This window comes from Hypanus sabinus, chromosome 18 (genome assembly GCF_030144855.1).
Source record: "Hypanus sabinus isolate sHypSab1 chromosome 18, sHypSab1.hap1, whole genome shotgun sequence".
In the NCBI taxonomy this organism is placed as follows: Eukaryota; Metazoa; Chordata; class Chondrichthyes; order Myliobatiformes; family Dasyatidae; genus Hypanus; species Hypanus sabinus.
The window spans coordinates 11,489,407-11,515,042 of NC_082723.1; the positions used below are offsets into that span (position 1 = coordinate 11,489,407).

General features: G+C 39.3%; 1 protein-coding gene across 3 annotated transcripts in view; it reads right to left on the reverse strand.

Moving 5' to 3' along the window:
• col27a1b (collagen, type XXVII, alpha 1b) overlaps nucleotides 1–25,636 on the reverse strand; it is a 591,032-nt gene that overhangs the window by 408,821 nt on the left and 156,575 nt on the right. The window contains exons 7-9 of one of the 3 annotated variants that reach the window (XM_059993655.1): nucleotides 24,640–24,693; nucleotides 16,311–16,355; nucleotides 7,252–7,305 (exon numbers count right to left, since the gene is read on the reverse strand). In XM_059993655.1, the coding sequence (XP_059849638.1) occupies nucleotides 7,252–7,305; nucleotides 16,311–16,355; nucleotides 24,640–24,693 (153 nt within the window). Of the gene's footprint in view, nucleotides 1–7,251; nucleotides 7,306–16,310; nucleotides 16,356–24,639; nucleotides 24,694–25,636 lie in introns of those variants that run through there. The other 2 variants (XM_059993656.1, XM_059993657.1) reach the window with 2 other exon arrangements.

The following is a 25,636-nucleotide window of genomic DNA, read 5'->3' on the forward strand; positions in this document are numbered from 1 at the left end:
AGATATTTTCCCCCCATATCAATAGTTTTTTTTTAACTCATTTTGAATCAATGCTTCTTTTTAAGATCATCAAATGCTCTTCGAGGAACAGTCAAAGGACTATCAAGAACAGGTGAAAGTTCTCTTTATGTTTAGTGTAAATTTAGCCTTATAGGACCTGGTTTGTATGGGTGGGCATCTCAGAGAGTCCAACAGCAGAAAAAAGGATCCTCAAATTTTCCAGTTCTTGAGCTGGGAAATCTGCTCCCTTCACCTGCACAAGTGGAATCAATGGGAGTTAGTAAGCTGTCTATTGAATGGAATGTATTCTTTTATATTTAAAATCACTTAGTTAAAATATATTTACTTAATTTTAGGTGTGAAAGTGTTCCTTCAGTATTTTAGCTTTAAAATATTCTAAATAATTTACAATAAAAAAAATAATTCTGAATGTTTTAATAAAGGCATTCAAAACATTTCAGTACAGTGACAGGACTGAAAACCAGTGAGGTGGGGCCTCACCTGTTGTTAAAGCCATTTTGGAGGCAGACTCAGCTGCTCATCCTTGCAGAGATCCTGCTCCAGTCTTTAGCCAGGGAGCGGTGAATCTGTGGAATTTATTGCCACAGGCGGATGTGGAGGCTAAGTCAATGGGTATACTTAAGGTAGGGATTGATAGATTCCTGATGAGTCAGGGCTTGAAGGGATTTGGGGAGAAGGCAGGAGATTAGGGCTGAGGGTGAAATGGATCAACCATGATGAAGCAGACTCGATGGGCCAAATGGCCTAATTCTGCTCCTATATCTTATGGTCTTGTGTTGGGTTTTACCAATCGGTTAGAGGTAGCCTGCCAAAGGAAGATATTTCCTCAGGATCATGTCAAAATAAACAGCATGGCCCAAAGCAACTGATGAGCTCAAGCAACTCACTGGGTACCAGAAAACCTGATGGAATATGTAGTGTAGAATCCCACTGAATGTAATTAAGACCGAGGTGGTCAACTCCTTGAAAGAGAGCTTGATAAGTACTTTATAAGGACAGATGGAAATCGGGATTGTGAAACGGCCCTCTGTGGCTGGGAATAAAATGAGTGAGAACTGTGTTATGATGTGATCAATGCTGACAGTAAGCTTATAAGCACAAATGCTGGCCTTTTATTTGATTAAATCTGAGATTAAGATGAGTAATTTCTTTAAGCATCTACACATCTTGCTGGATATGTAGTGCAAGTAGAAGGGATTGTTGGACTAACCAGGACATATTTCATTTGAGTCTCCTTTTTGTATAATTTGAGACATGAGTAATAGGATGCTCCTACTTCTACAACAGAGCAGGGATTTCCCAGCCTTCTTTCTGCCATGGACCAATACCATTAAGTGAGGGGGTCCACTGAACCCTGAAGGCAAAAAGTTGTTTTGATATTTCTGGAAGTGGCTTTCTTACCACAGCAGCACACCTGTAAACTAACTTTCACGGTTAAACTAAAACCTCTAACCGCAGTAATACCAAACAACCAAATACATAATCAATATGTTACTAAGAAAGGATTATAACAGTAAATCATGTTTCATTAACACAACTGATAAGGGAAATATCCATTGCGCTTGCCTGCAATCTACCTTTATAGAGCAATATATATTTTTATTATATTGTAACAGATAGCAAATTCCCTAATACTTTTGAAGTTACTTGTATCTAAAGCAAACAGTTAATACTTCACTCTACTAGCCAGGGTTGTGTCGAATATGGTAAAGAGTCGTCCGAAAGAACATTGATTCTAGTGCAATGGAGGTTGAATGCTGTTGATAGAAATTGAAGTAGAAATTCAGTGTATGAAAGAAAAATAATATGGTTCTTCAAGTGAAAATGCTTTTATAATTTCTCATTTCAGGGAGACCTTCGGGCAAGTGACTTGTGAAAATAGTGCAACATCTCTTTTGTTTTATTTTCCCTGATCACCATGTAAAGATACACAGTCAATCCAAGTGAAGTTATAATTAAATTTTACTCATGTCAACCTTCTGAATGTCTTTCAGTGCTCACTGAAAAGAAACCAAATACAGCTCAAATAACCACTTCACAGAGTACCACTGTTCAGTCTGCAGGAGTGGCACATAGGTTGCTGTTGCACCCCACACCCACTCTGACCTAGTTGTTTGTATCTTTGAGCTCTGTATTTTACAGGACAGCAACTCATTTTCCATCTGGGCACACTGCAGCTTTCAGGATTCATTATCGAATTCAACAAAGTCAAATAACTGCCAATTCTGCTATAAGATCTGTAATATTAATTCAATTTCTTGCTCCAAAGACACCTCTTCCTCTCTGGATTTCACCTGCATTTCATAACTTCCTACGGGTCCTTTCGTCCGTCTGTCCTCTCTAATCAATCTATCAACCAGAAAACTCAGTGAAGAAGAGGCAATCCTGGGCCTCACTGTATCAGAGACATTTCCTTTGCTGCAGCCCCTCTCTTTCACTTGCCTTATTTTACCACTTCTGTAGGAGGGTCTGTCTCTCTTCCTGCAAAAGCTGAGTGGCCAATGGAGCACTTCCATAATTTTCGATTTTTATTTCAGAGTTCAGTATCTACACATCTTTGATTTTCTGTGTTAGCATTCCTTGCAAAGATTGTCCAATTGCCAAAACTAATAACAAATTGCTGATTAACTCTGTATCCACAGATGCTGCCTGTCCCACTGAGTTTCTCTACCAGTCTCCTTTTTGCTCCAGATTCCAGGATCTGCAATCTCCTTCGTCTCTCTAATATCAACATTTAAAAGGCAGTTGGATGGGTACATGGACAAGAAGTGTTTAGAGGGATATGGATGAAACACAGACAAATCCCATGCACCTTCAGTCTTCAGCCATGCCATCCAGGGGCTGCGCTAATAATTACTTGGTGACTGTATGTGCTATTGTAACTCTATGTGCTGTGTGTGATTGTATGTATTATGTTTGGTACCTTGACTCCAGAGTAAAATTGTCTCGTTTAGCTGTATACATGTGTATGGTTGAAAGACAAACTTGAACTGTAGTTGATAGAACAACACATGCGACCTAAGTGAAATCCGGAGACATCCGGTGTTGTTGTTCATGCTTCTCTGTTTGCCAGTCTCCAATATTTAAACTAATAAAGCAAATAAGCATAAAGTCCTGGGCACAGAAGCAGAACATTCCAGAGTCTGACTGAGAAAACAGAACCAGGAACTAGTTAAAATTAAAAACAGCCAACTATGCCAATGGCATCTGTTCACCATCTATATTTGCTACAGCGATGCAAATTTATTGAGTCCATAGATGTGAGTTTATGAAAAATTCAAATGCAAAATAACGATCTTCCTGCATTGTGCATAAATTCCAGATGGATGTGTAGTGACATTATCAAACACATATCAATATTTTACATTTAGTTATTTACCTATTATAAAATTTGCATTGACTCAATAGAGGTGTATAAAATGATGAGAGGCATTGATCGTGCAGATAGTCAGAGGCCTTTTCCCAGGGCTGAAATGGCTAACACAAAGGGGGAAAGTTTTAAGGTGCTCAGAAGTGGGTACAGAGGAGATGTCGGGGTAAGTTTTTCCACACAGTGAGTGGTGGGTGCATGGAACGCACTGTTGGTGACGGTGGTGAAGGCAGAGCCTTTTAAGGGTCTCTTAGATAGGTACATGGAGCTTAGAAAAATAGAGGCTATGTGGTAGGGAAATTTTAAGCAGTTCCTAGAGTAGGTTACATGGTCGGCACAACATTGTGGGCAGAAGAGCCAGTAATGTGCTGTACATTTCTCTGTTTTATGTTCTATGTAAACATGTAGGTAAGCTAGCCAATAATATAAAAGAGTATACTGAATTTTTTTTTCAGGTACTATGGGTTCTGGTCAATTTGAGACAACTCTTAAAGGACAAATATTAATCAAAAAAATTAGCCTGGATTCACTTTCTTTATTTAGGACACTAAACCACTTAATTTGGAGAGGAGACTATGACCAAACAGTTTCTAACTAGCATGTCGCGTGCACCTATGTGGCAGCTAGACGCTACACCATACTTACACCATATTCAGGTTTTAAATGGCATCAGTTGTGTGTGTTTTTGTTCAAAAAGCAGTGATTTTTGTCACCAATGGTTGGCAAGAAATAAGCAGTAAGAAGGACAACTTGGAATGGATTTGCTCATCACAGTTTTAGCATTCGGGATTGGAGATGTCAGAAATGGATGGAAATGAAAATTAAACTATTTCACCACTTCAATAAGTTAGGGATTACGAAGAACTTGAAGGCTTTGACAATCATCTTGAAGGTTACAATGAAAATGAAGATCTGAATAATGCAATCATTGAAAGCAATGTATGAAGGCAGCTCATTATCTGCACTGGGTGTCTGTGCTGATTTTGTTCATTTGCAGTCAATCAAAAGAACACAGCAATGTATCCTGGATGAATTCCTCTGTCGATAACTATTAGGAACGAATATGCGGTTTTATAGTACAGTGGATTCCAGTTAATTGGGGTAGCTGCTTATTTGGTACAACGCTTAAAGAACACAAAACTAATTGAGAAAACAGCCGGGATTGACTTTGCTTATTTGGATCACTGTGCCACTTAATTGGGCCAAGAGACCATTGCCAAACAGTTTCTAACTAGTGTCAGTCGTGCGCACTTGGGTGTCTATCAGACACTACACTGTGCTTAGACTAAAAAGTTCTTAAATAGCATCAGTTGCATGTGTTTGTGTTCAAAAAGCAGTGACTTTTGTCAGTGATTGTTGGTGGGAAATAAGCTGTCATTCAAAACTGTTTTAAGTATTCAGACTTGGAAATGCCAGAAGTGGGAGGGAAAATGGAAAGATTTCACTACATCAACAAGTTAGCAACTATGAAGAATTTGAAGGCATCGACAATCATATGGAGTGTTACTCAGCCCTTTCTTATGACTCCAAGTACCTGTTTGCATGTAACAGGGACCACATCCCAGTACACCACTTTGACTGGTGGGCTAAACCAGGTACGGGAGCTGGTGGATCTCAAACCCTGGTAAAGGTAAAGATGCCTGTCCTAGCATGCAAAGTCAGCTCTGGCAGTCTGTATCTCAGTTGAAAGGAGATTCTGCAATGCTCCCTGGAGAGCAAAAGGCATGACAAGGCATAGAAAACGTTATGCTCATCCTCTGCAACCAGGGAAGCTGTGACGATTACTCGTACCACAGGACACAGACTTCTGAGGGAGAGCGAGCGTAACTGCACTAGTGCAGTGATATTTCCACTTTAAAAACAGGTTTCCTGTCATCATCAGATATGGTGGACAACCACCAGTAGTACTGGTAATGTTCTAATTTGTTCTGTTTTTCATTTAAATTAATAATTTGTTATTCAGTTAAACAGCAGTTTGTCTTTTATTTAATACTTTTTTACCATTTCCAGGAAACTTCAGCTATTTGGAGCAGCTGTTTAAATGGGCCAAAATATACTGGTCCTCATGTGCCCAAATTAGCTGCAATCCACTCTATATAAAGAGTAAAAGAGATGCGAGAGTGGGTATCAGACCATTGGAATATGACATAGGAGAGGTAGTAATGGGGGACAAAGAAATGGTGGCTGTATTTAATAAATAATTTGCATCAATTTTCACTGTGGAAGACACCAGCAGTATGCCAGAAATTCGAGAGCATCAGGGGGCAGAAGTGAGTGTAGTTGCTATTACTAAGGAGAAGAGGCTTGGGAATCTGTAAGGTCTGAACATAGATTTGTTACCTGGACCAGATAGGCAACACACCAGGGTTCTGAAAGAGGTAGCTGAAAAGATTGTGAAGGCATTGGTAGTGATCTTTCAAGAATCACTAGATACTGGAATGGTTCTGGAGGACTGGAAAATTGCTAATGTTACTCTACTCTTTAAGAAGCGAGGGAGACAAAAGACAGGAAATTATAGGCCAGTTAGTCTGAATCTAGTAGTTGATAAGAGTTTACATTAAGGATGAGGTTTTGGAGTACTTAGAAGCACCTGATAAAATAGTCTGAATTCAGCACAGTTTCTTTCAGGAGAAATCTTCCTTGACAAATCCGTTGGAATTCTTTGAGGAAACAACAAGCAGGACAGACAAAAGGGAGTCAGTGGATGTTATTTACTTGGACTTTCAAAAGGTGTTTAACAAGGTGTGGCACCTGATGCTGCTAAACAAGATGGTATTACAGGAAAGATACTAGCATGGACAGAACATTGGTTGACTGGCAGGAAGCAAAGTTTGAGAATAAAGGGGACCTTTAGTGGCTGGCTGCCAGTTAATAGTGGTGTTCTACAGGGGTCAGTGTTAGGACCGTTTCATTCACATTATATGTCAATGATTTGGATGAAGGAATTGATGATTTTGTGGCCAAATTTGTGGACTATACCGAGCTAGATGGAAGTGCAAGTAGTGTAGAGGAAGCAGGGAGTCTGCAGAAGGACTTAAACAGATCAGGAGAATGGGCAAAGAAGTGGCAGATGAAATAAAGCATAGGGAAGTGTATGGTCATGCACTTTGGTAGAAGGAAGGAAGGTGTAAACTATTATTTTATAAACAGGGAGAAAATTCAAAAGACAGATGCAAAGGGACTTGACAGTCCTCATGTAGGACTTCTTAAATGTTAACTTGCAGGACAAGTCAGTTGTAAGGGAGGCAAATGCAATGTTAACATTCATTTCAAGAGAATTAGAATACAAAAGCAAAGATGTAATGCTGGGGCTTAACAAGGCATTGGTTGGACCGCACATGGAGTATTTTGTGAGCAGTTTCAGATTCCTTATCTAAGAAGGGTTGTGCTGGCGTTGGAGAGGGTCCAGAGAAGGTTCATTAGAATTATCTTGGGAACGAAGGGTTAATGTTTGATGATCGTTTGATAGCTCTGGGCCCGCACCCACTGGACTTTGGAAGAATGAGGAAGGATCTCATTGAAACCTATGGAATATTGAAAGGCGAATTGGACACGGAGAGGATATTTTCTGTCGTGGGGATGTCTAGGATTCTGCTCCTGTGTTTCATGGTCTTTATGGTTTGTAAGCATGTTTGATAAGATAAAAAAATGATATCAGAGAATCAATTGTTATCAGCCAGTTAAACTAGTATTTCATTTTTGGATTTTAAAGTATTAACAAAAAGCTATACGTAAAGTAGGATCAACCACCATACATGAAAGTGTTTTTTTGGCTGATTCAGCAGAATCTTAGTTAAACAAACTTTGCGAAATGTACATTCTCTGTATCAAACTGCACGGCACGAGAAGATTTACTGCACCTGCCTGCCAGGATAACCTTTGGCACCTCGGCTCCCATCCGGTCCACGTTCTCCCTGTTGGAAAGAGGTGGACAATGTTACCCTTACTATTACCTGATAGATCACCAAATCGAGCATCATTTTCGACTTTATTTTGTTTCCACACTCAATATTGAGGAGTCTGAAGTAAATTTATTTTCAGCAATAATTTTTATTTCAACATGAAAGAGTAATGTTTCGACTGGAATTACAGCTTTAAACATACTCTAACCTATGTCACTGAGAGCTATTTTCCAGATGTGTTACTGATATAGTATTCATGCATGAACACAATTAAAGCAATCCACTGCCAAGTGCAGCATGATTCAGTGTAAAAACTTGGCATTAATTTCTAGGATGTCCCTTGTTCCAAGGAATTCATGTTTCAGTTTGACCCATGAGGAATGATTGCACAGCAAAGAACTATTCCTAATTTAACAGACTCAGATTGGTCCAAGTCATCTGGAGTAATATTTTAAAAAATGATATGATCTATATTGGTCCCACTGTGGGGTTCAAGTGGGGTAATTTTGTACTACTGATAAATTGGGCATGTCCTTAACATCTAAAAATGGCCAAAATGTACGTTCCAAATTAATTGTACCCCTACTTCTTATCCAATGTTTTTCTTGTGATCGGGAATAAATTTGGCCTGTCCTCAGCTCACTACAAAATCTGCAGTTGCTGTTACAGAAAAAAAATCAGTTTAGAATCAGCCAAGCACTAAACTAATTTCCATAGAGAGCAGCCTGGAAAATTATTGTTAATTGCATTAACCCACAAATGCTTAACACACTTGGGTGACATTCTCTGTCTGCCAACTTAACTTAGGCATTGATACAGGCAACTTAATGCAGGAATTATTCTTCAGTAGACAAAAAATTGCTATATAAAGGCATTCCTCATGTTTGTTAAGATCCCCAGCAATTGTTGTTTTTTTTTGCATTAGTACATACTCTAAAACTTTGCAGCTTCATAGTAAAGGAAAAGATCACTAAAGAGATTGAATTCAGCTCTCTATGATTGTTGATTCAAGACAATGCAAATGGTTCCTTCACCATTAACATTCAAGGGCTGCCAACAGAAATAGTTACAAGATATTATTAGTGATGACTGACATGACCTCACAGTATCCAGATGTCTTAAATTGATACAGACATGCTGAGTATAATTTAAAAGCTTCTGTTTCAACCACTGTTGGAAGGCAACTCCAGCATTTATCAAAAGCTTCTACGGTAAGCTAGTGCAAGGACATTTTCCCCAACAAAAGAACTGGAGAAGAGTGAGCATGTGAAGCACATCGATTCCAATCTAATTCTCAACAATGATGCATCATAAAAGTTTAAAAGTAAAATAGTTCTACATGTGTCATATGCTCAGTGGCCATGTTATTAGGTATATCTGCTCGTTAATGCAAATATATAATCAACAAATTATCTGGCAGCAACTCAATGAATGTTAAGTTGTTATTCAGATCAACCATAAGAATGGGGTAGAAATTGGAGCTAAGGTACTTTGATGATGAAATGATTGTTAGTGCCAGATAGGGTGGCCTGAGTATCTCAGAAACTGATCTCCTGAGATTTTCATGCACAACAGTCTCTAGAGTTTATAAAGAACAGTGCAAACAAGAACACGAAGTGGCAGTTCTGTGGGTGAAAATGCTTTGTTTATGAGAGAGGTTAGAGGAAATTGGAGAGATTGGTTCAAACTGACAGGAGGATGACAGTAACTCAACATACCATGCATTATAGCAATGGTGTGCAGAAGGGCACCCCTAAATGCACAACACTCTGATCATTGAAGCAGATGGGCTACAGCAGCAGAAAACCACTAACATACACCTAACAGCCACTTTATTAGATACCTTCTAAATACACTGAATGTATAGGAGTTGGGATGTAATGTTAAAATTGTACAAGGCATTGGTAAGGCTGAATTTGGAGTATTGTGTACAGTTCTGGTCACTGAATTATAGGAAAGATGTCAACAAAATAGAGAGAGCACAGCGAAGAGTTAATAGAATGTTACCTGGGTTTCAGCGCCTAAGTTACAGGGAAAGGTTGAACAAGTTAGGTCTTTGTTCTTTGGAATGTAGAAGGTTGAGGGGGGACTTGATAGAGGTATTTAAAATTATGAGGGGGATAGATAGAGTTGATGTGGAAAGGCTTTTTCCATTGAGAGTAGGGGAGATTCAAACAATAGGATATGAGTTGAGAATTAGGGGGCAAAAGTTTAAGGGTAACACGAGGGGGAATTTCTTTACAGAGAGTGGTAGCTGTGTGGAATGATCTTCCATTAGAAGTGGTAGAGGCAGGTTCAGTATTGTCATTTAGAGTAAAATTGGATAGGTATATGGACAGGAAGGAATGGAGGGGTATGGGCTGAGTACGGGTCAGTGGGACTAGGTGAGAGTAAGCGTTCGGCACGGACTAGAAGGCCAAAATGGACTGTTTCAATGCTGTAATTGTTATATGGTTATACTGGGAGCATCCATTTAATTGTAAAAAGAGACGAGAATTTTTTTTTTCACTTAGTGCATGTTATAGGCTTTTGCAACATGTATTTTTTGACTTCTCTGCACACTTTGTTGTAACAAATAACACTGCAATCCCATCAAAGTAAGTGCGGGAACAAATATACAATAGTAGTTTGATAGAAGGTGTACTTAGTAAACCACTGAATGCACTAAATTGCAGCACAGCATAAAATTCTTTTAAACCATGGAACATTTAGCTCTTCTCGGGCGTCCAGCTGAGTACAGGTATTGATTATAAGCAACTTTTCCATGACGAACTCTGCCATCTTCACTAGGGATGATGCCTGGGCATGCTAGTCTGGTGGCATTTATACCCCTGTAGTTCATCCCTCCTGATTGATTAGTCTTTATCCAATCGGGTTTCAGCTTTCCCACCTTGTTTACAATTGAAATCCAGTTCTTTCTTAGAGCTAGACCTTTGTCTTTGTTAAAATTCTTTTCTTCTAGTTTTATTCCAGTGGCTTCTTTCACCAGGCAGTCCCAAAAGCCATTGGTGTGGCACAGTAGCTTTGTACCATCGAAGTCAATTCTATGGCCATTGCAAATGCAGTGTTCCACTACCACTGATTTCCCCAGATAAGCCAAATGGTTACACCTCTTGTGGTCCTTGATGTGAGTTTTCACCGTGCATCCCATCTGGCTAATACTGCTTATACATCCAAACATTCAACTGACGATGAAGATGGAGAAGAATAGTTGCCTCCCATTCCTGGACATTCTAATACAACAGAAACTGGATGGTAGCCTTAGACATGGTATCTATTGGAAACCCACACAAATGGACTTATACCTCAACAATAACTGCTACCAGAACACCTCCCAATGTAGAGCAGTTCCTTCTACTTTGATTAACTGTGCAAAAACTATTTCAGACCCAGAGAGTCTTCCTGAAGAAATAAGATGATTATGCACGACGTTCCTGCAGAATGGCTACGAGTTGAAGGAAATCAATCGGGCCCTTAAGCTGACGGAAAAACCAGGAAACCTAACCACAAGGAGGAATTTGTTACTGCTGCTTGACTTCCCTATATTTCCATGGTTTCTGGAAGGATTGCCAGGATCTTGAAGGAAAATTGGAATAATACTATCTATAAACCTGTAACGAAGTTCAAATCACAGCTTACGTGGATCAAAGGTGACCTGGAACTCAGATTGGCTAGCACTTGCAGGATTCCCCATGAATGCGGAGCAGCTTATATCGGTAAGAACCGGAATTCGGTTGTAAACAAGGTGGGAGGGCAGAAACCTGATTGGATGAGGACTAACCAATCAGAGGGGTCGGATGATGGGGGTATAAATATCACTGGATTGAACATGGCCAGGCATCATCCCTGATGAAGGTGGCAGAGCTTGCTAATGAAACGTCAATTATAAACAATACCTGTGCCTGGCTGAAAGCCCAAGAAGAGTTGATTTGTTACGTATGCCGGGAAAGCACAAGATTCTTTTTCATGGAATATTTGTTTCATTTTCCTATCTTTAAATTAATTTTTACAGTTTTCTTCATCTCTTTATTTTTTAAAAAAAATCTGCATCACTGTATTCTTCTTTAGCATTTTCCTTATCAGTCATTGATATCTGAAGTTCAGCTGCCAGTCTATTATTTATTCTTATTTTTGACAGATGTTTGTATTAACTGCTCTATTTATATCTCTTGTGCTTATAGTTTAAAAAAAATTATAACAGCTATTTCTCTGTTGCTATATGCTGTCAAACTTCTTTTTCAAAATTAGTTTTGAATATATATTACTTTCCTCTTGCTAGTTAGGAAGTAACTAGAGGGAGGAAGTTAGGAAATTTACCTGCTGGGAAAAATGAAGCTATTGTCTGTTCCTCATCCTAAACAGCATTCTTTTACTTCTAAACCCATATTCCATTCCATTTCACAACCTCTGTCTCAAACAAACAAGCTATCTGCATTATGACATGCAGATGAAATTCTTATTAGACTCTCCGGTTTCTTATCATCACCTTTCTACAGGATAATTTCCTTACTGCAGCTCACTCACTGCCCTGATCTCTAATTTTATTCCACATCAAATCCCATTCAACCATTTCATTTCCTTGATGACAATTCCCACATACCAAAAACATTTCAGATTTAATTCCCTCTTGCTAAATCCATTGCAGCTCTCAGTTCTTCCAACTATGGTATGTTTGACTATCCAGAAAACATCTCTTTCCCAAATTCTTTTTCCTGTCTCTTTAAGGTTAATTGTTTCTCCTTTCGCCCCATCCATCAACTGTGCTCTGAATCTTTTGTTATGCCATGGAATAGTACCATTAAGTAATGGACTCCAGGTTGGGAACCGCAGCCCTGGACTATTTGCATACCACCTTCTCTGATTTTTCCACAACCCATTATGCTTTTCCAACTCAATTCTCTCTTCTCCACTGAAGGATATAAAAAGGCTGAGTGATTGGACATGAAAGTGGTAGTGGGGGTGCATTATGGGAAGGCATGAGGTTAAACACTAAGAAAAAGCAGATTAGAAAAAGCAAAGTGTTGAAAACATTTATAGCCAATATGAAAAGAGAAAAGGGGTTAGTGTTTCAAGTTGATGATCTTCCATAAGAACCTTTGAACAAAAGCCACTGACTTACAATTTTTACTCTTTTTTCCTCTGCACAGATGCTGCCCTAACGAACCAAACACTTCCATTTGGTTCAGCTTTTATTTCAGATCCACCATGTTGGGAGCTTTGTGTGGCTAACATGTCATACAGCAAGGCATATCAAATCCTAGCTATGAACATATCTCAACCAAGATCATTTCATCTTCGCCTGGATCCATGTACACATTTTTTTGGCAAGATCACCAAAGAATAAGTGAAATCAATTTACAATTTTTCCCTCTTCTCAGTTGAAGATGTCACTTCAACAGCAGAAATCAGCTGAGTATTCATCAAAGAATGAAATTCAAAGATCAACAGTTCACTCTCAAGCTAGATATTCTTATTATAGGCCAGTGAAGTGTGTTTGCTGCTATTTCAGATTCAGGTTCAGTTTATTGTCATTTAGAAACCACAAATGCAATGCAGTTAAAAAATGAGACAACTTTGCTGTATTCGTTAGAACATAGAAGATTGGGAGGAGATTTGATAGAGGTATACAAAATTATGAGGGGTATAGATAGGGTAAATGCAAGCAGGCTTTTCCACTGAGGTTGGTCGGGACTATAACCAGAGGTCATAGGTTAAGGATGAAAGGTGAGATGTTTAAAGGGAACATGAGGGGAAACTTCTTCACGCAGAGGGTTGTGAGAGTGTGAAACGAGCTGCCGGCACAAGTGGTCCATGCAAGCTGAAGAGAAGTTTGGGTAGGCGCATGGATGGTAGGGGTATGGAGGGCTATGGTCCCGGTGAAGGTTGATGGGAGTGGGCAGTTCAAATGGTTTTGGCATTGACTAGATGGGCCCAAGGGCCTGCTCCTGTGCTGTACTTCTCCATGACTTTAAATTAATTGATAGAGTGGTCCATCTCATACAGCACCTTCTGTATTTTTATTTAATCTTGCATCTGCTCTCAGTTGGAGTTATAACATCGGCACATAAATAATTACCAACACCATTTGTAGTCTGTGGGTAATGTCACTCCAAGAGCTTTTACTAGAATATTTGTATTGGAGATGACAACAGTCTAAATGAATTGTTTCAGTTGAAGAAACATTTCAGCTCAAATGAAATGAATTTATCTTTACACATTTATTTGTCCTTACACAAGAAATAAATATCCTGTTAAGGTAGATGATTCCAGCAGGTGCATTTAAAGGTCTACATCGGCGAGACCCGACACAGATTGGGGGACCTCTTCGTCGAGCACCTCCGCTCCATCCGTCACAATAGACAGGACCTCCCGGTTGCCACCCACTTCAACTCTGCCTATCATTCCCTTTTGGATATGTCCATACATGGCCTCCTCTACTGCCATGATGAGGCCAAACTCAAGTTGGAGGAGCAACACCTTATCTACCGTCTGGGTAGCCTCCAGCCTGGTGGTATGAACATTGAATTCTCCAAATTCCAGTAATTCCCTCCCCCTCCCCCTTTATTCCCTATCCTAGGTCCCTCTCTGCCTCTCTCCCCTTTCAACTTTCTGCTCCTTTATCTCTACAGTTCTTTCATACTTATCCCCTCCCCCTCCCCCCTTTATCCTTCCTCTGATTGGTTCTCCACCTGGCGCCTCTAGCCCTCCCCCCTCCCCTATCTCTATTACTGGGCTTCCGCTCTCTCTTCCCCCCCCCATTCCTAATGAAGGGTCTTGGCCCGAAAGGTTGGCTACTCTTTTCTCACGGATGCTGCCTGACCTGCTGAGTTCTTCCAGTGTCATGTACGTAGCATTTAAAGGTCTGTCTAGTGGAATTAAAAACAGATCTACATATTAGCTTCTACATTAGCAACCTTAAACACAGAATCTTCTTTCCATGCTGTCTTTTTGCAGGTCCTTTGAAAGGAATTTCCCAGTCTTTTTACTTTATTAAATATTTTACTGTTTTTTGAAAAAAAGTATCTGTAAAAGCTATTTTTCTTTTAAAAAAAGATCATCAGACATCTAAAGGCAGCTGGATCTAATAATCAAGCTACACCCTGCCAAAAGTTCTTGGAAATGCAAGTGCATTTGATGGTAAATTGTCCAACATTCTCTGCAAATTCATTCATACATACATACATGTCCCTTGCGCATCAAATGCTTATGAAGTGGTTTTAAAAATCACCATTCCAATAAAATATAATTGTTGGAGTGTAACAATATGACTGACAGAGAGCAGGCCATTTGTTGTGCCTGCTACATATTTTAATCTTACTACTAAATATTGTCATCGATGATCCAGCATGCTTCTGATAGGATATTTGATCTCCAATTAGAATTTACTCTCATTTAAGCATAATTTATTTATTAGTATCAGAATCAAAATAGTGGATTTGTACTTTAATTTCAAATAAAGTACTTCACAGGACACTTATTTTTTTGAGATTACAATGCTGTTTCTGGTTGCACACTATAAGAGAGTTGCAGAGGGTGTGGAGAAAATTCCGCAGAAAGTTGCTTGAGATGTAATATTTCAGTTATGAGCAGAGACTGGATAGGTTGAATACTAGAGATGCTGCAGATGCTGGAAATCCAGAATGACACACACAAAATGCTGGAGGAACTCAGCAGGTCAGGCAGCATCCGTGGAGAGGAATAAAGAGTCAACATTTCAGGCAGCATCCGTGGAGAGGAATAAAGAGTCAACGTTTCAGGCCAAGGCCTTTTTTGCCTGGATAGGCTGGCTTGCCTTCTTTGGAGCAGAGATGGTTGAAGGGCTGGCTGATGGAGGTATATAAAATTATGAGTCATGTATATGAAAGATAGTAAGAAACATTTCCCCATGCCAGAGAAATACAAGAATAGAGAGCATAGGTTTAAGCTGAGTAGTAAGAGTTTTAAAGAAAATCGGAGGAAAAATTGGAATCTAGAACAACTGTTGGGGTGGAGGAATGGAGGAGGTGGAGACTTTCATAGCATTTAAGAAGCATTCATGGTGAATTACTGAATCATATTAGGGCACAGACCTCCAAGAGGAACACAATCTTGTTGTGGTCTGGAGGCTTGTATGCCTCAATGGCCCAGAGAGCTTTGCTGGCTGGAGTGAAGGCTTTGGCTCTTGGTAGTGTCACCCATACTAAACGGGCCAAAGAATAGAGGTCAGACTTATAGTAGTCCACCAGTCCTCTGGGTTTGGGGACTCAACAACCCTGACCTGCTAAACAGAATTGTTACAGAAATAGCAATAAAGATTCCTTCTACATCTGAGTACGATGATATTCCTGAGTCCCCACCCGGGACTTGCATGACTGAGAGTAGTGAAAACCAAGAGGAAGCTACTGATATGAAGCAGGAAGCTTCTGAACACCGCTGGAGACATATTTTTTACATCACAAATATGTACAGGGTTGCCTGGAGATTTATATGGGTTAATGTTGGAAATGAAACATTTGAACTATATAGGCAGGACATAGAAAGATACAGGAAATAGACAACTTAGTCATTTTAGCAATTGAGTTGCTGCAATTGGAGAGGCTGCTGGTTTGAGTCGCTGCCATCAGAAGGGCCACTGAGCTTGAGTCACTTTCCTCAGAGATGCTTGGGAGACGTTATCGAAATTCTGAGATGTATTATTTCATATTGGCCTCTTTCAGTTCTGTGTTTATTTTGTGTTCTCGCCCATTCTTTCTTGTTGCAGATTGGTGGGTGGGGTTTCGGTGATTTGTTAGTTTTTTTGCGAGGGAGGAGTTGAGAGTATTTTAGGTTTGCAAGCTTTTGTTTTCTTTCAACTACTTACGTGGTTTTCTGTATTCTGTGGCTGTCTGGAGAAGACAAATCTCAGAGTTGTAATCTGCATGCATAGTTTGATAATGAGACGGACCTTTGAATTTACTGAATTACATCATTGTATACTGTCTTCAAAACTAAACAATGTAGTGTAGCAACACTGAGTAGAAAGAGAAGTAAACACTCACTGGTTCGCCAGGATGGCCGCGTGGCCCAGGGTAACCCTTCAGTCCCTAAAGAAAACAACATTACTTAATTTGTAAAAGAACATTCACCGAAATATAGGCAAGATCTCAAATACAGGAACACAGAGGAACATCGCGATAGAATCAATATCCGTCAACAATAGAGGAGGCATAACCCAAATTCTTGAGAAAATTCTGAATGACTATATTCCTCAAGTCAAAATCTAAATGTGTAGCTTTCTGGTAGCAAATGTAGAAACTTGATTTATCTTCTTTTAAATGATTATGAAGATGCCACAATTTCAAATATTTCAGAAGATGGAATTTTTTTTTTGTTTTGATCACACTCTATTGCAAGAAGACTAATTTTCCTACCTTTGGGAACAACTTAAGGCAAATGGGTCAAGTTGGTAAATGGAACACAGAACACAGTACAGGCCCTTTCTCTCAAGATGTTGTCCTGACTCTTTAATGTACTCCAAGATAAATCTAATCCTTCCCTCCCACATAGCCCTCCATTTATCTTACATGTATGTGCTTATCTAAGAGACACTTTAATGTCCTTAAAGCACCTGTCTCTACCACCATCCTTACAAAACATTCCACACACCTGCCACTCTTTGCAAAAAACCAATGTAATTCATGTAGATTAAAAAAAACATTTAAAATTCAACAACTATCGAATATACTTCAGGAGTTTATCCTCTATATTGTTGGTTATGTCACTAGTACACGAGATAAAAATAAACTAACAAACAATTTAGTTTGGGTTTTACAAACTTTCCTGTGATGTTTTCTGATCATCCACTAAGACTTCTCCATTTGTTCACCTCCCCTGTCCTCCTCCCTCCACCTGGTTCCATAATTCTATCATCTCCTCCCCATCTGGTTCCATCTGAAATCAACCAGCCTCTGTCCCAATCTCTCTAGCATGGCTGTGTCCTGGCAATGTTTCCTTTCAAGTTCCAGTGCAAGTTGTTGCCCCAACACATCAACTTACACCCTCCACATCTACAGATTCTTCTAGCATTCTGTTTTTTGATTTAATAACCAATCCTATTTGCTTGTGGGATATGCTGACCAAATGGCAAGATGCTGGTGGGAAAGGCCAGAACCATAAAGATGTTGCAGAAAAGAAGTTTAAAAAAAGATATTTGTGATTATATGAAAGAAAATACTGTTTAAAAAAAAACTAATGCTAGGCCTGAACTAAATTTTCATTGTTAATTATTAAATTTAGTTGTGCTTAAAGAGATGATAGGTTGATTTTTTTAATAACTGGTAATAACTCATTTTTCCAAGGACGGTGAAGAGATAGTGATGCAGATACCACTGAGCAATGAAAACTGAGATTGGCAGATTCTGCATGTCACTACTTAATTTTTGAAAATGATTAAAGGACTGGTTATTGAATTAATTCATTATAGCCCCTCTTGGATTTTAGTTATCTAATTTTGAAGTTATATTACCTGACTGAATTCTTATTATGGAATTAATAAGCTATTTCATTTTATAAAGTCATTGAATTGGGGGATTGCTATGCCAAAGAAGGAAGCTGACTCCACAGGGTAAAGGAAATCCCTCAGTGCCATTCCCCTGAACTTTTCTAAAGACCGAAAAACATTATTCACTATTAGATGTTTATTCAATTGCCTATTTAGGAGTTTGCTTTTCAACTGTGAAACTGTTGGAAAATAGTTTGGAGGAAATTTCTTAGTGATTATCTTAAGGAATCTAGCAATAATCATGGAACTCGTATGTTATCAAATTAAGTTAAACTTCACATGCATAAGTCTGAATTATTCAAGTATTTTTACTCTAACTTTTTACCGCACATGCAACTTTATAAGATTATTCACCATAACTCTGTATTGATTTTCACAACCTACAGACTCACATTCGAAGACTCTACTCTTGGTGGCACAGTAGCATAGTGGTTAGCACAACACCTTACAGTACCAGCGACCCGGCTTTAATTCCTGCTCTATAAGGAGTTCTCTCCGTGATCTTATGGTGTCCTCTGGGTACTCTGGTTTCTGCCCACAGTCCAAATACTTACTGGTTGGTAGGTTAATTGGTCATTGGTCATTGAGATTGTGTCCCGTGATTAGGCAAGGGTTAATTGGTCATTGGTCATTGGTAGGTTAATTGGTCATTGGTCATTGAGATTGTGTCCCGTGATTAGGCAAGGGTTAAATTGGGGGTTACTGGACTGTGCAGCTCGAAGAGCCAGATATTTTGCACTGTATCTAATTCAATAAAAAGTTTTCAGTATTGTATATATGCATGTATCTATTTATTTATTTATTGTTTAATTCATGCAAATTGTCTTCTTTTGCACATTGGTATTTTGTCAGTGTTTGTTTGTGCATAGTTTTTCATAAGCTACTGTATTTCTTTAATTTTCTACAAGAAAATTAATCTCAAAGTAATATATGTTAACGCATACTAACTTTGGTATCACTGAATCCCTTTATCACTGAATTATCAAGCCAATACTAGTGAAATACTTTATCTATTTCACCACAGAAAACAAACATGGCACCCTTCAAATGGTTTGCTAATTCAATCCTTCTTCATCAAGTACATATTTACCATAAAACTCTTGGTGCATCTGATGTAACAATTCTGAAGAAAAATTTAACCCAATTGCATACACACCCAGAATCACATAATTACATTGGATTTGTAGTCAAGGACTGCAATTCTGACATGGTGACTAACTGCCACAGCAATATTTTTCTCTCTGACTTTGCAGAACACTTTAGTCCTTTCCACCTCTTCTTGTAATGCAAGGGTGGAATGTTACGATGTTCGGATCTGTGAAGCAAAACCATTCTAGTGAAACTACTTATGCATAAATCTTATGGATGGTGGAACATAGATCACCACATCTTTCCTGCCTGCACCATTAGTCCCCAGAATCACCACTAGGATTTCAGACCTCGACAGATGTTGACTATCTCAACCTTCTGTTTTGATTAATCCCCTGGAGAATCTAGTAACAGTGGACTATGTAGAACACTACTCATTCCTTCAGCCAGACCACTTATAACTGTATTAACAGAAGGACTTCACTCACACAAAAAAAACAAGGCCTTGAGGCCAGCCACCATCAGCTTGAAATAATCTCTCATTTTTCAAATACCTGTGGAAGGAACCGACCTTTTGTTGTCCTCTTTAATGTTCACAAAAACAATACATTTTAGCCAAACAATATATGATCTTGTACCTCTTCATCACATTCAGCTGTCTTTCTAATCCATTAGTCTGAAGAGACCTAATAGTAGTTTTAGCCTTATTTATTTCATCAGGACTATTGAGGTCATTTATCTGGCTGGCCAGAGTGCTGTCATCGTCTATTCCCCCTGGTCCCTCTCCCTTATACTGTACTTTCAACAGAGAATATGTATCTCAAGTTTGCTTTTGTGTTGTTAATTGTCCAGAATTTGCAATCAGCACTGAGGCATTGTCACTGACCACAAAAGAAAACTTCCCACAAAGGATTAGTAATCTCACATCTGCTGCATTTGGGCATCAGATGTCAAGTGTGCAAATAACTTTCATGTCAGTAAATTGACTTGAGAAGTAAAGAATTCTCACACGCAGCTACTTTAATTAACATTTTAAACACTTTACAGAGTACTAAATAATGATCAAACCATGTACTCATGATTAAAGGGGAAAATCAAGTAACAATACTATTATTTTGAATCAATTATATTTTAAAATATTTATTAGAGGTAATATAATGGACATACACAAAATTATTGTCTTAAGGCCAGAGACTTGGCTCAGCAGGCTCCAAGGTTTTGAGTGCCTCTAAAGATTTTCTTCGGTGAATATAGTCCTTAAACAAAAATTGTTGCCATTCATTAATGCCATTATTGGTGATCTGGCTGAAGAAATGAGTCATATTTTGCATAGGTCTGCTGTTAAGACTGTAGACTATTTTCTAAATGGGGACCAAATTCTGAAATTAGAGGTGCAAAGGGACTTTGAAATCCTAGTGCAGGATTCCCTAAAGGTTAACTTGCAGGTTGAAGTGGTGGCAAGGAAGGCAAATGCAACATTAGCATTCATTTTGAGAGGACTAGAATGTATGAGGGGTGATTGATAAGTTTGTGGCCTAAGGTAGAATGCGTCAGTTTTATTTATTTATCTTGGACCTCCAGAAAGTGTCCACAGATGGGTGATTGATGTTTGTGGCCTAAAGTAGAAGGAGATGAGTTATGCAGCTCTCGTTTCATACACATGCAGCTCAACTCTTTGAGTGATTATGTAGAAAGTTTGAAGTTAATAACTCATCTCCTTATACCCTAGGCCACAAACATCTTGATGAGTTATTAACTTCAAACTTTCTGCATAATCACTCAAAAAGTTGATCTGTATATGCATGCAATGAGAGCTGTATAACTCATCTCCATCTACCTTAGGCCACAAACTTATCAATCACCCATCTGTGGACACTTTCTGGAGGTCCAAGATCCGTATGCTCCATGACCGCTGGACTAAGTGTGTAAATGTAGGAGAGGACTATGTTGAAAAATAAATGTGCTCGGATTTCTAAAATTGACTCCTTCTACCTTGGGCCACAAACTTATCAATCACCCCTCGTAAATGCAAGGATGTAATGTTGAGGCTTCATAAGGCTTTGGTCGGACTGTACTTGGTGTATTGTGAGCAGTTTTGGGCTCCTTATCTAAGAAAAGATGTTTTTGGCATTAGAGAGGGTCCAGAGAAGGTTTACTAGAATGGCCCTGGGAAGAAGCTGCACTTGATGGCTCTAGGCCTGTACTCACTGAAGTTTAGAAGCATGAGAAGGGATCTCGTTGAATACTATTGAATATTGAAAGACCTAGAAAACCGCATGTGGAGAGGAAGTTTCAAGGCGAGGACCAGAGGGCATAGTCTGTGAATACAAGATGTCACTTTAGAACAGCGGTGAGGAAGAATTTCTTTAGGCAGAGGTGGTGAATCTGTGGAATTCATTGCCATGGACAGCTGTGAAGGCCAAGTCATTGGATATATTTAAAGCAGAGGGTGATAGGTTCTTGCTTAGTGAGGATGTCAAAGGAAAGAAGGCAGGAAAATGGGTTTGAGGGGATAATGCATCACACATGATAGAATGGCAGAGCAGACTCAATGAGCCAACTGGCCTAATTCTGCTCCTATGCCTTACGGTCTAACGAGATCGAATCTCACTAAACCTCTTCAGTGAAACGGTTTTGAAAAGGAAACTGTAATACGGCATAAACATGTCAAGGGCTGGATCCTTAACTGCAACATGAAATGCTTGCACTAAACTACCCAAATTCACATAATTTTTACAGACTGATCAGGGATTGTGTTATGAATTTAGAGTCATTAGTACGAGTAAAAGAAGAAGGCCTGAGTTGAGATTTAAATTGATCTGGTTCGATCTGGAAGAATATGGTTAATGAGATGTTGATGGGATCTATTTTGTTTTCAACTTATATGAATGATTTGGTCACAGGCAAGATGCAATTATAAGGAAGCTTGTTAATAAAATCAGATTAAAGAACACAAATAGTGAATTGGTAATGTGAGCAAGATCATAACGAGGGAGAGGGTGGGACCACTCAAGGATAAAGAGGGGAACATTTGCTTGGATGCAGAGAATGTGAATGAGGTACTTTATGAGTACTTTGCTTCAGTATTTACCTGGAGAAAGGATATGGAGAAGCAGGAGATCAGAGCTGAGTGTTATTTAGGGGTCAAGGAGGAGGAAGTGTTGGGCCTCCTAATGAGTATGAAGGAGGATGTCCCCAGGGCCTGATGGGATTTACACCAGGTTAATGAAGGAGGCAAGGAACGAGATGGCTGGACCCTTGATCTGGATCTCTGTGTCCTCTCTAGCCACAGGCAAGGTCCTGGAGGTCTGGTGAGTGGCTAATATTGTACCTCTATTGAAGAAGGGAACTACAGACTAGTAGGAAAATTGCTGGAGAAAATTCTTAGGGATTGGATATATGAGGGTTTGGAGACCCATGGCCTAATTGGGGAGAGCCAGCATGGCTTTATGTGGGACAGGACATAGCTTCCCAACTTGATTTAGTTTTTTGACAAGGTGATTAAAAAGATAGATGAGGAAAGGACAGTGGATTCTGTCTAGATGGATTTTAGTAAGGCATTTAACAAAGTCCCTCATGGGAGGCTAATTCATAAGATTATGATCTATACAGTCCATAGTGAATTGGCTGTTTGGATTCAGAACTGGCTAGAAGGTAGTGGCTGGATGGACTTATTTGAGCTGGAGGTCTGTAATTAGTGGAGTTCCATAGGGACCTCAGCTGTTTGTGATGTATACAAATTACCTGGATGATAATGTAGATGGGTTGGCTAGTAAGTTTGTGGATGATACCAAGATTGGTGGAGTTGCAGATAGTGTAGAAGACTGGCAAAAAGATCAGCACAATATAGATCTGTTGTAGATATGGGCAGAAAAATGGCAGATGGAGTTTAACCCAGATATGATGTTTTGCACCTTGGTAGGGCAAATGCGAAGAGGCAGCACACTGTTAAGAGTAAGATCCTTAACAGTGTTGCTGGGCAGAGAGATTGTGAGATCCATGTTCATAGCTCCTTGAAAGTGGCTACACAGGTCAATAAGGTGGTTAAGAAGGTATATGTAATTCTTGTTTTTATCAGTCGAGGCATTGAGTTCAAAAGTCAATAGATTATGTTGCAACTTTATAAAACTCTGGTTCAACCACATCTGGAGTATTACATACAGTTCTGGCCACTAAACTATAAGAGGGATGTTGAGGCTTTGGAGAGGCTGCAGAAGAGGTTTACCATGATACTGCCTGGTTTCTCCACTATTCTTGGTTGGTGCGACTATAACGAAACCCAATTTCCCTCGGGATCAATAAAGTATGTCTGTCTGTTTAGGGGGCATGAGAGGCTGGATAAACTAGGGCCGTTTTCTCTGGAGCACCAGAGGCTGAGAGGAGATCTGATAGAGGTTTATAATATTATGAAAGGCATAGACAGAGTGGACAGAAAGTATCCGTTTCCCAGGATTGAAATGTGTAATACCAGAGGGCATGCGTTGAAAGTGAGAGGGGCTAGGTTCAAACAGCATGTGAGGGGTAAGTTTTTTTTTCCCCTGGAGAAGCAAGAATGTCTGGAATGCGCTACCTGGTATGGTGTAGATACAAATACATTAGAGGTGTTTGGACAGGGAGAAGGAAGATAGAGAGATATGGGCATTAGATTAGTGTCTGGATGTTTTTGGTTAGATTTTAGCTGGTTGGCAAAACGTTGTGAGTCAAAAGCCCTGTTCTATATTCTATGAACAGAAAATTGACAGGTCCCATTCATTGCAGAGAGATATGTGGTACATTTTGCGGAGTTAGCTCTTAATTTTACAGAATATCCAACTGATTGCTCTAAAACTCTGTGAAGCACTCCCAGCTTCAATCACATTGCTGAACATACTCTCTAGTCAGCAAAATAATTTTTAATTGATATCATGCAGATAAATAAAACTGAATCTGTTACATTGGAGGAGTCTTCTCCAATGATCTAGAACTGCTGGATGCTACAAAAACACAACACAACGGTCCTCTTTTTGTTAGTCATAAAATAAAGCAGAATTCAAAACTATGTTGATTTATCCCCCTTTCTCAAATTAAGTCAATAATGATTGATCTTGAATTGTAAAGAGGTGTTAAAGATATAAACCAGTGGTTCCCAGATAACTCAAATTGTTTTCAGCAATGTTGAATGAATGCCATTAAGTCCTGCAGCCAGATCTACTTGAAACTTTAACCATGATATTTTTAACATAATCTTCAAAGATTTAATATTGGAGACCCTCTCACCCCCAGCAACCTGGCACCAGTTTTACCAATGAAAACAAAAGCAATCATCATGAAAGAATTGTACTATTTCTCCAGGAGTGGCCAAAAATTTTTTCAAAGAAAGGAACTGGCCTGTCTGTGAACTGGAAATGTCTTCTCTCAAAAATGTGTATTTTGGATTAGCCATCTACAGGAGTTTTCACCTGGCAGTTACAGAAACATAGCGCAAAAAGAAGCTTAGGTGATATACTTCACACAAAGCCAATGAGGAGACGCTTAACCTTCAATAATGCATAAGCAGGTACACAGCTTGCAGTGCTACCAAATCAGCTCAGAAATAATTGCCAAAACAACACTTACCTTAAAATTCATAATACTAACTTCCAATTTACCCTGCTCAGCTTGATTGTTAACTAGTGCTTTCCTTATTCCAAAAATTCAGTGAAATATTCCGAATCAAAAGTTAATAAAAACCAGGTAAACACCCAGATCTAGCTGCCCACCTTTCGGCCTGGTGGTCCTTGGAGTCCTAGGGCACCAGGGTGGCCCACATCACCCTGTAAAACAAAACCAAGTTTCCATGTTAAAAATAGTGTAAAGTTGCTCAACCAGACTCACTGTTTCAATAGCATAAAATACAATCACATGCACAAAATGCTGGAGGGACTCAACCTGTCAAATAGCACCTATGGAAGTGAATGAACAGTTGATGTTTCCAGCTAAGACCCTTCTTCAGGACTGAGAAGGAAGGGAAAAAGTGCTAGAACAATGGGGAGGGGAAGGAGGCCAACTTGAAGGTGATAGGTGAAGTACGGTGGGTGGAGACTGTCAAGGGGTGTAGTAAAAGGAATCTGATAAGGAGAGGAGAGAGGACCACAGGGGAAAGGGAAGGAGAAGGATACCCAGAGAGAAGTGTTAGGCAGGTGAGAAGCTGTATAAGGTTAGAGTGGGGAAGAGGGGAGGGGGAATTGTTTTTTTAAATCAGAAGGAGAAATTGATAGTCATGTTATCAGGTTGGAGGCTACCCAGATGGAATATAAGTCATTGTTCCTCCACCCTGAGGGTGGCCTCATCTTGGCCCAAGAGGAAGCTATGCACCGACAAGTCAGAACTGGAATAGGGACCAGAATTAAAATGTTTGGTAGCTTGTGGCGGATAGAACAGAGCTGCTCCATACAGTAAACTGGTATTTTGTTCACTACTGGACTTAGTATTCCATTATTATTGATATAAATATTAACATCAACATGTATATGAAGATCTTTAAATGACTACAGAAAGCAATATAATATCACTGTGTTATAGCATCTCACTTTTAACACTTCACAAAGGATATTCCAGATGTAAATATACTTCGTATAAGAACACGTCCATTTCACAACAAATGGTTCCTAAAACAGAATTGATTTTGTTCTTGCTACACACACAAAATGCTAGAGGAACTCAGCAGACCAGGCAGCATCTATGGAAAAAGGTACAGTCGACGCTTTGGGCCAAGAC